Source organism: Piliocolobus tephrosceles, chromosome 21 (assembly GCF_002776525.5).
Source record: "Piliocolobus tephrosceles isolate RC106 chromosome 21, ASM277652v3, whole genome shotgun sequence".
Taxonomy (NCBI): domain Eukaryota; kingdom Metazoa; phylum Chordata; class Mammalia; order Primates; family Cercopithecidae; genus Piliocolobus; species Piliocolobus tephrosceles.
In genome coordinates, this window is record NC_045454.1 from 3,796,503 (window position 1) to 3,808,775 (window position 12,273).

Genomic DNA, 12,273 nt, shown 5'->3' on the forward strand with positions numbered 1-12,273 from the left:
GGCTTTCACTGAATATGTGGTGAGGTGGGCGCTTATCCTTGCATAGTGCTTGGACAGCAACTATTTCGTTCCAGTTGGTTTTTTTTTTGAGACGGAGTCTCTCTCTGTTGGCCAGGCTGGAGTGCAGTGGCTTGATCTCGGCTCACTGCAAGCTCCTCCTATCAAGTTCATGCCATTCTCCTGCCTCAGCTTCCTGAGTAGCTGGGACTACAGGCTCCTGCTACCACGCCCGGCTAATTTTTTGTATTTTTAGTAGAGACTGGGTTTCACCATGTTAGCCAGGATGGTCTCGATCTCCTGACCTTGTGATCCACCTGCCTTGACCTCCTGAAATGCTGGCATTACAGGCACGAGCCACCGCCCCCATCCTGCAGTTGATTTTTTCTGGACCTGGACATAACCTTCTGTGCCATGTTCCTGTGTCTCCAGCAGCCAAAGTCCTGTGGAAAGCGATTTGCAATGGATTTTGTTGGGGACGCTGCCTCTCCTCCCTGTGCTACACCCCATCCTTGCGTCTTTGGTGCTCATGAGGCCTCCCCAAATCTGTGATCTAGCCAGGTTCAGCACTGCACAGCAGGCCCTTCCCCACCAAGCAGTAGCCCCCTCATTCTGCCAGCAGTCCCAGGCACTAATTACTGAGTGTGTCAAACACTTTTGTGAGAGTGCTGTCTCCTCACACCAAAGACTACGTTTACTGCATCAGCATTTCTCTTCTTTCAGGTTGTTGGCATGGAGCCGAGGCCGAGGAGGCCCCTGAGCAGAATGCTTCTGTGAAAGTGCCCAGTTCAAACGTTCAGCAACACCAGAAGCAGCACTGTGGAGAGAAACCCTTAAAAAGACAACAGGGCAGAGTCCCAGTTTTGAGGAGTTGCAGAGTCCACCTATCAGAGAAGTCCTTGCAAAGCAGGGAGGTTGGGAAGGACCCCTCGACCAGCTCAGTTACTCTCAAGCACCAGGTGACTCACACGGGAGAGAAGTCACATAGGAGCTCCAAAAGTAGGGAGGCCTTTCATGCTGGAAAAAGGCATTACAAATGCAGTGAGTGTGGGAAAGCCTTTGGGCAGAAATATTTACTTGTTCAGCACCAGAGACTACACACTGGGGAAAAGCCTTATGAATGCAGTGAATGTGGGAAGTTATTTAGCCATAAGTCCAACCTTTTTATACACCAAATAGTTCACACTGGAGAAAGGCCTTATGGGTGTAGTGACTGTGGAAAATCCTTTAGCCGTAATGCTGACCTCATTCAACACCAGAGAGTTCACACTGGAGAAAAGCCTTTTACATGCAGTGAATGTGGAAAAGCTTTCAGGCATAATTCCACACTTGTTCAGCATCACAGAATCCACACTGGAGTAAGGCCTTATGAGTGCAGTGAATGTGGAAAATTGTTTAGTTTCAACTCCAGCCTCATGAAACATCAGAGAGTTCACACTGGAGAAAGACCTTATAAGTGCAGTGAATGTGGAAAATTCTATAGCCACAAGTCCAGCCTTATCAATCATTGGCGTGTTCACACTGGAGAAAGGCCTTATGAGTGCAGCGAATGTGGGAAGTTTTTTAGCCAAAGTTCAAGCCTCATGCAACATCGAAAAGTTCACACTGGAGAAAAGCCTTTTAAGTGCAATGAATGTGGGAGATTCTTTAGTGAGAATTCCAGCCTGGTTAAACATCAGAGGGTTCACACTGGAGCAAAGCCTTATGAGTGCAGGGAATGTGGGAAATTTTTTCGCCATAGCTCCAGTCTTGTTAAACATCGAAGGATTCACACTGGAGAAATACAGAGATTGTAGGAAATCCTTTAGCCAGCATTTCAACCTCCTGCAACACCAGAAAGTTCACAGGGGAAAAAAGTCGTGAAGGTAACAAATGGAAATCCATTAGCTACACTTCCAAACTCATTCAACACTGGACAGGCAGTTCACAGAGTGGACAATGTAGTGAATATGGAGAAAGGCCTCAGCCAAAGGCCTAACCCTATTCAACACCAGAAAGTTTAGACTGGAGAAAGGCCTTAGACTGTCACTGATTCAATATGATTCCCCTTGCCGGGCACGGTGACTCACACCTGTTAATCCTACCACTTTGGGAGGCTGAAGCAGGTGGATCACAAGGTCAGAACATCGAGACCATCCTGGTTAACACGATGAAACCCTGTCTCTGCTAAAAATACAAAAAATTACCAGGCGTGGTGGCAGGCACCCGTAGTCCCAGCTACTCAGGAGGCTGAGGCGGGAGAATGGCGTGAACCCAGGAGATGGAATTTGCAGTGAGCCAAGATCGTGCCACTGCACTCCAGCCTGGGTGACAGAGCGAGACTCCGTCTCAAAAAAAAAAAAAACCGGGCGTGGTGGCAGGCACCTGTAGTCCCAGCTACTTGGGAGGCTGAGGCAGGAGATTCACTTGAACCTGGGAGGCGGAGATTGCATGGAGCCAAGATCGCGCCACTGCACTCCAGCTTGGGTGACTGAGCGAGACTTCGTCTCAAAGAAACAAACAAACAAAAAACCCAGAAACTCTGAGGATGATCTTTATGAGGGAGCTGGCAATTGAATGTCATTCATCTAAATATGCACACTGGAGGCAGGATGAGAATTCCTGACAGATTGTCCCTCCTGAGAAGACAGCCCTCTGCCTTGGAGCTCCGGAGAGAGGGAGCCCTGTATTCTTGGCTGTACCAGTCGAATGGAGTTTTAATCCCGCTGAGTTTGGAGTTGGGGGAGGAAAGGAGTGGTCTTGGTTCAGATGTGACTGACTTTTGCTGTTCTTATGAATGTTAGACCTTCTTTAATAAATATTTATTTGCTGTACACCCTTATGGCCATTTCCAGAGACTGAATTGTGTGTTTATAATTTTCACCAGTTTGGCTGTGTAACAGGGCTGCAAAGCTCCTCAGTTATTCTGTAAGTTGATCCAAATGTTTGAAATTTTACTTGCCAAATTGTGTTCTAAATGGTTAGCATTTCATATTCCCTCCTGGAATATATTAGGTTTTCCATTTCTTCACATTACTGACAATTTATATGTATGGAAATCATAGGCCATTCATTTTAGCCATTTTACTAAATGTGCATGAGTATTTCATTGTAGATCTTAATTTGTGTTTTTCCGATGACTTAGTTTTCAGCATTTTTTTAATGTGCTTATTTGTCACTCATATATCTTCGTTAGTAAAATGTCTGTTGGTATTTTTTGCCTGTTTTTTAAAATATTTGGTTGGTTGCAAGTTTTAATATTTCTGAAGACAAATTCCTTATTTGATATAAGCGTTGGGAATATTTTTTCATTGTCTGTGGCTTTTGTTTTCTTTTTTAAAATTTAGAGGAGTGGTCTTGCTATGTTACACAGACTAGTCTCTTAACTCCTGGCCTCAAGTGGTCATCCTGCCTCAGCCTTCCAAAGTGCCAGGGTACACGCATGAGCCACCATGCTTGACGTTGTTTTCAGTTCTTAACAGTATCTTTCCTAAAGCAGATTGTCTTAATTTTATGAAGCCCGGTTTATCCATTTATTATTTTATTCAATGTGCATTTGGTGTTGTATTCTCATACTATACCATATCTATAAGTAAAACCCTTATGTGAGTATGCTACTGTAGTCTTGAGAATCTTTTTAAATAACCAACTTCTGAAATATTTGTAGGTTTAACCTACAAATAAAGAATTCAATTTATATAGATAAAGAATTCAATTTATATAGATAATGTGTACATACTCCCTATCTTTTGTGAGATATCCTAGCAAGCAGTGGCATTCCAGTAGCTTTGAGCATATTTAATGTCCAGTTATTGGTTTGTATAATTTTTTAATAAAAGGAACCAGAACTCCTTATAGAAGAGGCTGTTTTCTGATTGTGGCAGAAAAGGTACAACATGAGTCAAGGAAATACTGCATTGGAAAGTAAAGAGATGCTCACAGAATAATGTTGATGTATTAGCTTTCTATTGCTATCCCAGCAAATCACCAAAAACTTGTGGTTTAAACAATACAAATATATTATCTTAACAGTTCTTTAGGTCATAAGTATAATAGAGACATCACTGGGTAAAAATCAAAGTGTTGCCATGATTGTGTTCCTTTCTAGAGTCTCACGGAGAATCTGTTTCTTGCTTATTTTGAGTTGTTAGCATATTTAAGTTTTTTGTGGTTGTAGGACTGAGGTTCCTTTTTCTTGATGGCATCAACTGAAGGTCATTCCTAAAACATGTAAGAACTTTTATGAAATATTAAAGGAAGAAGTAATACCAATTATACACAGACTCTTCCGAAAAGAGAAAGGTTCAAACACTTCTGAACTATATGAAAGTTAGCATTAACAGGACACGAAAGAGGCAATGACATTAAATAAAACCACATGAATATAGACAGAGCCTTAACAAAATTTTAGCAAATTGAGGCACTCGTCCTTCAAATCGCCTCACTGGGGTCTCTTCCAAGCATACTTCCCTTTCTTTCTTCTTGTAAAGCCTTTTTAAATAAACTTGCACTCATGCTAAAAACAAAAAGACATTTAGCAAATTGAATCCCTCCATATACAAACAATAATAAATCATAACCTAGTGAGGTTTATCAAGAATTCAAGTTTGATCAACAATTTAAACTCTTATTAGTGTAATCTATGTTAACAGACTAAAATAAAAATCTCAAAAATGTAATAAAAGCATTTTACAAAATTCGAAACTAGGTTATGATAAACTCTACAAACTAGAACAAGACAGTGATTTTCTCCACCTTTTGGTGCACATCTATGAAAAACAGCTAACAGCACATTTGACATATATGTGATCAAATATTTGATAAGCTGATTTTCTCCAACATTAGGAATAACACAAATGTCAACATTCATTTCTCATTAAAAATGTTTTTTTATTATACAGGTTCTAGGGTACATGTGCACAACGTGCAGGTTTGTTACATATGTATACATATGCAATGTTGGTGTGCTGCACCCATCAACTCGTCATTTACATCAGGTATAACTCCCAATGCCATCCCTCCCCCCTCCCCCCTCCCCACAATAGGCCCCAGTGTGTGATGTTCCCCTTCCTGTGTCCAAGTGATCTCATTGTTCAATTCCCACCTGTGAGTGAGAACATGTGGTGTTTGGTTTTCTGTTCTTGCAATAGTTTGCTGAGAATGATGGTTTCCAGCTGCATCCGTGTCCCTACAAAGGACACAAACTCATCCTTTTTTATGGCTGCATAGTATTCCATGGTGTATATGGGCCACATTTTCTTAATCCAGTCTGTCACTGATGGACATTTGGGTTGATTCCAAGTCTGCTATTGTGAATAGTGCCGCAATAAACATATGTGTGCATGTGTCTTTATAGCAGCATGATTTATAATCCTTTGGGTATATCCCCAGTAATGGGATGGCTGGGTCATATGGTATTTCTAGTTCTAGATCCTTGAGGAATCGCCATACTGTTTTCCATAATGGTTGAACTAGTTTACAATCCCACCAACAGCGTAAAAGTGTTCCTATTTCTCCACATCCTCTCCAGCACCTGTTGTTTCCTGACTTTTTAATGATTGCCATTCTAACTGGTGTGAGATGGTATCTCATTGTGGTTTTGATTTGCATTTCTCTGATGGCCAGTGGTGATGAGCACTTTTTCATGTGTCTGTTGGCTGTATGAATGTCTTCTTTTGAGAAATGTCTGTTCATATCCTTTGCCCACTTTTTGATGGGTTTGTTTGTTTTTTTCTTATAAATTTGTTTGAGTTCTTTGTAGGTTCTGGATATTAGCCCTTTGTCAGATGAGTAGATTGCAAAAATATTCTCCCATTCTGTAGGTTGCCTGTTCACTCTGATGGTAGTTTCTTTTGCTGTGCAGAAGCTCTTTCGTTTAATTAGATCCCATTTGTCATTTTTGGCTTTTGTTGCCGTTGCTTTTGGTGTTTTAGACATGAAATCCTTGCCCATGCCTATGTCCTGAATGGTATTACCTAGGTTTCCTTCTAGGGTTTTAATGGTATTAGGTCTAATATTTAAGTCTCTAATCCATCTTGAATTAATTTTCATACAAGGAGTAAGGAAGGGATCCAGTTTCAGCTTTCTACTTATGGCTAGCCAATTTTCCCAGCACCATTTATTAAATAGGGAATCCTTTCCCCATTTCTTGTTTTTGTCAGGTTTGTCAAAGATCAGATGGCTGTAGATATGTGGTATTATTTCTGAGGGCTCTGTTTTGTTCCATTGGTCTATATCTCTGTTTTGGTACCAGTACCATGCTGTTTTGGTTACTGTAGCCTTGTAGTATAGTTTGAAGTCAGGTAGCGTGATGCCTCCAACTTTGTTCTTTTGACTTAGGATTGTCTTGGCAGTGCGGGCTCTTTTTTGGTTCCATATGAACTTTAAAGCAGTTTTTTCCAATTTTGTGAAGAAAGTCATTTGGTAGCTTGATGGGGATGGCATTGAATCTATAAATTACGTTGGGCCATTTTTCACAATATTGATTCTTCCTATCCATGAGCATGGTATGTTCTTCCACTTGTTTGTGTCCTCTTTTATTTTGGCTCACTGCAAGCTCCGCCTCCTGGGTTCACGCCATTCTCCTGCCTCAGCCTCCCAAGTAGCTGGGACTACAGGCGCCCACCACAATGCCCGGCTAATTTTTTGTATTTTTAGTAGAGGTGGGGTTTCACCATGTTAGCCAGGATGGTCTGGATCTCCTGACCTTGTGATCTGCCCGCATCACCCTCCCAAAGTGCTGGGATTAGAGGTGTGAGCCACCGCGCCCAGCCCTCATTCATTTATTTTTTTGAGATGGAGTCTCACTCTGTTGCTCAGGCGGAAGTGCATTGGCACCATCTCTGCTCACTAAAACCTCCGCTTCCCAGGTGGAAGTGATTATCCTGCTTCAGACTCCGGAGTAACTGGGATTAGAGGTGCATGGCACCACGCCTGGCTAATTTTTGTATTTTTAGTAGAGACAAGGTTTCACCATGTTGGCCAGGCTGGTGTTGAGCTCCCAATCTCAAGTAATCCGCTAGCCTTGCCCTCCCAAAGTGCTGGGATTGAATTAAGTAAGATGTAAGGGCTCATAAATTTGCTATAAAAAGTAACGGTATTGACATTTCATAATACAGATTCTAATTACAGAAGTTATATAGATAAATACAAGGAACTTGCACAATTCATCAGGAGTTTTCACGTATTAAAATATAAAATGAAGGCCGGGCGCGGTGGCTCAAGCCTGTAATCCCAGCACTTTGGGAGGCCGAGACGGGCGGATCACGAGGTCAGGAGATCGAGACCATCCTGGCTAACACGGTGAAACCCCGTCTCTACTAAAAAATACAAAAAAACTAGCAGGGCGAGGTGGCGGGTGCCTGTAATCCCAGCCACTTGTGAGGCTGAGGCAGGAGAATGGCGTGAACCCGAGAGGCGGAGCTTGCAGTGAGCTGAGATCCGGCCACTGTACTCCAGCCTGGGCGACAGAGCGAGACTCCCTCTCAAAAAAGAAAAAAAAAAAAAAAAAAATATATATATATATATATATATGTATATAAAATGAAAATGCTATAAGTAAACCAGAATATGATCAATGTACTAGCAGAAAATAGAACTTCCAACAAAGAGCTTTTTTTCTCTTTTGAATTTGGTCATTTGTGTAAAACAAACTGAGGGAAACATTTTGTAAATATTAGAAACTTAAAGCCAGCCATTAGATAGTAATGCTTTTCCTTGAAAGATTAATTAATAAACAATCTATAAAATGTAAGGTATTATTAACTAAACAAACTTTTAAATTAAATATTTTTAAAAATAATTTTTAATGTCAACTGATATTTTAATCCAGATTGAACCAGCTCATGGATTTGTCAGTTTCTTTAAACAAATGCTCAGATTTCTCAGCCTGTCCTAAGAGTGCACCTACAAACTTCCTTTCTAGATTCATATTCTGCTACTCTACTATCTCTCTACATTCCAAACACACACAATTTCTTCCAACTCCTTAAGGCCGTATGGGATCATTCTAGGTGATTTTCCCTCTGTCAGAGAGAATTGGACCCAATTATGTTTCAAAATATATATTTTAAAAAATTTTCCATGTATCCTCATAAAAGTGAGACATTTCTCATAATTCTCTAAAGTTAAAATTTTACTTCTGTAACACTATTTCAAAATTTCCTGAACTTCTCTTCTGAAGATCCTAACGTAATGAGATTGGATAATCTTTGTATAATTGAGATAGTCATTTTTAGTTCTATTATAAGGTCCCCCATGTGGGCAGGAATATAACTGGTGTTATTTGCCATTGCATCCAAAATTTCTACCATTTAATAGTTTGCTACATGTTAACAAATATTGAAATGAATGATTACATGCCATGAAGAAAACAGACTCATAGCACTGTAATCAGATTACAAAATCAATTTGTCTTGGTCCTACAGGCAAAGCAGAATTGAGAGACCCGAGTGTCACTGCTGATGAGCACAAAGGGGTTGAATGCTGTGAAACATGAGACCACTGGCACAGAGATGTTCACCATCCAATGGCCTGGGATTGCAGCTGAAGTCATCCTCAAGTTAACACGCTATAGATTGAATAAAAGGTGAACAAGGAGCAGACCAGGATTAGGGTAGTGTATGTGGCTCTGGCCTCATGGGAAAGTCTGGAGGAGAGTCTGTGATTGTGAATGTGTTGGACTCGCTGCTTGTGCCTGTGCAGGACAAAGACCATGGAGCCACTGGCCCGGACCATGAAAACCAAACTCACAAAGTCGGGGGAAAAATATGTGATTGCATAGAGTAAGCCAAATCTGTCTTGAATTGCACAGGAACAGACTCTACAATTCGTTTCTTCATTAAGGTTTTTCCTGTTCAATGGACCAGTCACTATTTTAAGAATACATGTGTTCATCAAGAGATGCAAAATCCAGCACAAGAAACAAGAGAAGCCAATGACCTTTGGGGATCTAATCTTGAAGTCCATCACCTCCATATCCTGGGGTTGAACTTAATAGCTTGGAAGCCTTGAGGAGGCAGATACTGCTGAAGGAAACCCCTGTGCCTAGTCTGTAATAATAAAAGAAAGTTTACATCCTGCATCATCCAGCAAATATTTTGACCCAAAGGCCTCCATTATTTGAGGTATCCCTTTGTAGGAAAGGACCAAGCAGTTGCCTTAGGTCGGTTGGTTGAGAATCAGGTCTGTGGGTCTCAACTTCTGTCCAGTGCACAAAGGGAAGCTGTAAAGACAAAAGAGTGAGGAATTTCCCAGGATCCCAATTCCAGTCTGTGCAAGGAAGATTTCAACTTTTCAAACTAAATTACCTGATACCTAGGATGTGTTGATTTCAGTTGAAGTCAGAAGAATAAGTAGGGGAAAAAAAACAGATGTCTTACTATCACCATGGAGAGTACTTTTCTGTGCTTATCCTATTGCATATTTCCCACTTTAATTGAGCATTGACACTTTATGGATACTTGCCCAAAGGCAGTTCCTGAAAAACTGCATTGGAAATAGCCTCAGTGTCCATCTACAAGAGTCTGAGTGAATGAATGACAGCAAAACTGCACAACAGATCGCCACAACTTTAGAGATTAGTAAAGATCTGTGTATGTCTGTCCCATCAGTATTGTTTCAGGATTTTTCCAACACCATTGAAAAATTAGGAAACACCTTGAACACAACACAAAATTTGTGATTGTTCCTTGTTGCTTTGTCTGCAGGAAAGAGATGAATGCAGAAAACTGTACCCAGCTAAAATAAGTTATGTAGGAATATAAAAACTCATACAAGAACACAATTTGAAAATCTACTGGTAGCATCAGTTCACCCAATGGTGTGAGCTAAACCCATCCATATTAGTGTTACATTTTCCATCTGATTTTATGTAATTCTCCTACCACCACTTCACAGTAACTCACAAGCTGCAACCCTTGACTCCCACTTTCACAGGCAAAATTCAGGCTTTTTAAGTAAAGTGCCATATTTATCATATTAGTTATTTATTAAATGTTTTACAAGTGTAAAATTGTGTTGTCTTATTATACTTCTATATTTTATCTTTCACAGATGATATTTTGTGTCTCCATAAGTCCTGTGATTTTATTTTGTATTTTGCATAATTCCATGTTTTTCAAGAATGCGTACATTGCATTGTTGCAGAACTGACTTAACTGTGATTTTATTTTGTATTTTGCATAATTCCATGTTTTTCAAGAATGCATACATTGCATTGTTGCAGAACTGTTCCAGGGTATATTTTGCATTGAAAAATTCACATTCCAGAATTGTGTACATATTTTTTGAAGCAAGTAAAAACATATAAAAGGACAGAGTGCTGATAGACAAAGGGGACAGAACTGATACTTTATACAGTTTTCTTCTGTTATACCTTTGTCTTTTCATAAATTTAAATATTTTTTTGTTTGTTTATTTTGTTTTGTTTTGAGACAGAGTTTTGCTCTGTTGCCAGGATGCAGTGCAGTGGCCCAATCTCAGCTCACTGGAACCTCTGCCTCCCAGGTTCAAGTGATTCTCCTCCCTCAGCCTCCCTAATAGTTGAGACTACAGGCACGCACCGCCACACCCAACTAATTTTTTGTATCTTAGTGGAGATGGGGTTTCACCATGTTGGCCAAGATGGTCTCTATCTCCTGACATCGTGATCCACCTGCCTTGGCCACCCAAAGTGCTGGGATTACAGGTGTGAGCCACAGCGCTCAGCCTGTACATAATTTTTTTACAACATTAAATCAAGGTGAAATTTGAAAAATCCATGCAATGAAAGGTGAAATGAACAAAAAAGCGAGTTTGACTGTGTGTCAGCATGATTGCCAATGCAGGCAAGATGTTTTTAAAAAAGTCTTCATGTGGTTTTAAAACTTAGACACATATGTGAACACACACACACACAACTAAACATAAGTAAAAGTAATGAAATCTGAATGAGAACATTGGAAAGGATCATTATCAATATCTTTGTTTTGATTTTATAATATAGTCTTGCAAATGTTATCCTGGAAGAAACTAGGTAATATAATGTATACACAGGATCTTTCAGTATTATTTTTTACAGCTGCATGTAAATCATTGATTATGTCTATACACATTTTCAATTAAAAATTGTATGGGTATATACAAGGCAAAAATATACACAAAAATATGTAAAAGTCATGTCCATAATCATGTTTTGGCAAAATGTATTGCTATTGATACATTGAAAAAATAAGCCTCTTAAAAGTTGGCAATATTACACTAAAATTAGGTAATTTTAAGGAAATATAGAAGCACAATGTAAAACTCTTTTTTTTTTTTTTTTCTTTGAGACGGAGTCTCGCTCTGTCGCCCAGGCTGGAGTGCAGTGGCAGGATCTCGGCTCACTGCAAGCTCCGCCTCCCGGGTTCACGCCATTCTCCTGCCTCAGCCTCCCGAGTAGCTGGGACTACAGGCGCCGCCACCACGCCCGGCTAATTTTTTGTATTTTTATTAGAGACAGGTTTCACCATGTTAGCCAGGATGGTCTCCATCTCCTGACCTCGTGATCCACCCACCTCGGCCTCCCAAAGTGCTGGGATTACAGGCGTGAACCACTGTGCCCGGCACTTAAAACTCTTAAAATACAAGGATCCTGGCTAGGCGCAGTGGTTTACGCCTGTAATCCCAGCACTTTGGGAGGTTGAGGTGGGCGGATCACCTGAGGTCGGGTGTTCGAGAACAGCCTGACCAACATGGAGAAACCCCGTCTCTACTAAAAATACAAAAGTAGCCGGGCATGGTGGCACATGCCTGTAATCCCACCTACATGGGAGGCTGAGGCAGGAGAATCGCTTGAACCTGGGAGGTGAGGGTGGCGGGGAGCCGAGATTGTGCTATTGCACTCCAACCGGGGAAAAAAGGGAAAAACCCCATAAAAAAAAAAAAAAAAAAAAAAAAAATCAGAAATAAATAATAGTGGAGAAAAACTATAGCCAAAGATTACATTCATAAAGATATTTTTAGGCCGGGCGCGGTGACTCAAGCCTGTAATCCCGGCACTTTGGGAGGCCGAGACGGGCGGATCACGAGGTCAGGAGATCGAGACCATCCTGGCTAACCTGGTGAAACCCCGTCTCTACTAAAAATTACAAAATACTAGCCGGGCGAGGTGGCGGGCGCCTGTAGTCCCAGCTACCTGGGAGGCTGAGGCAGGAGAATGGCGTGAACCCGGGAGGCGGAGCTTGCAGTGAGCTGAGATCCGGCCACTGCACTCCAGCCCGGGCGACAGAGCGAGACTCCATCTCAAAAAAAAAAAAAAAAAAAAAAAAAAAAAAAAAT

General features: G+C 40.9%; 1 protein-coding gene across 1 annotated transcript in view; it reads left to right on the forward strand.

Annotated features, from left to right (window-relative positions):
* The window catches only part of LOC111532176 (zinc finger protein 773), a 2,675-nt gene extending 508 nt beyond the window's left edge, over positions 1–2,167 (forward strand). Inside the window, 3 exon segments of the mRNA XM_026457578.1 lie at positions 430–520; positions 685–1,774; positions 1,776–2,167. Of these exon segments, the coding sequence (XP_026313363.1) occupies positions 430–520; positions 685–1,774; positions 1,776–1,860 (1,266 nt within the window). The 3' untranslated portion in view covers positions 1,861–2,167.
* Positions 2,168–12,273: the final 10,106 nt, after the last annotated feature.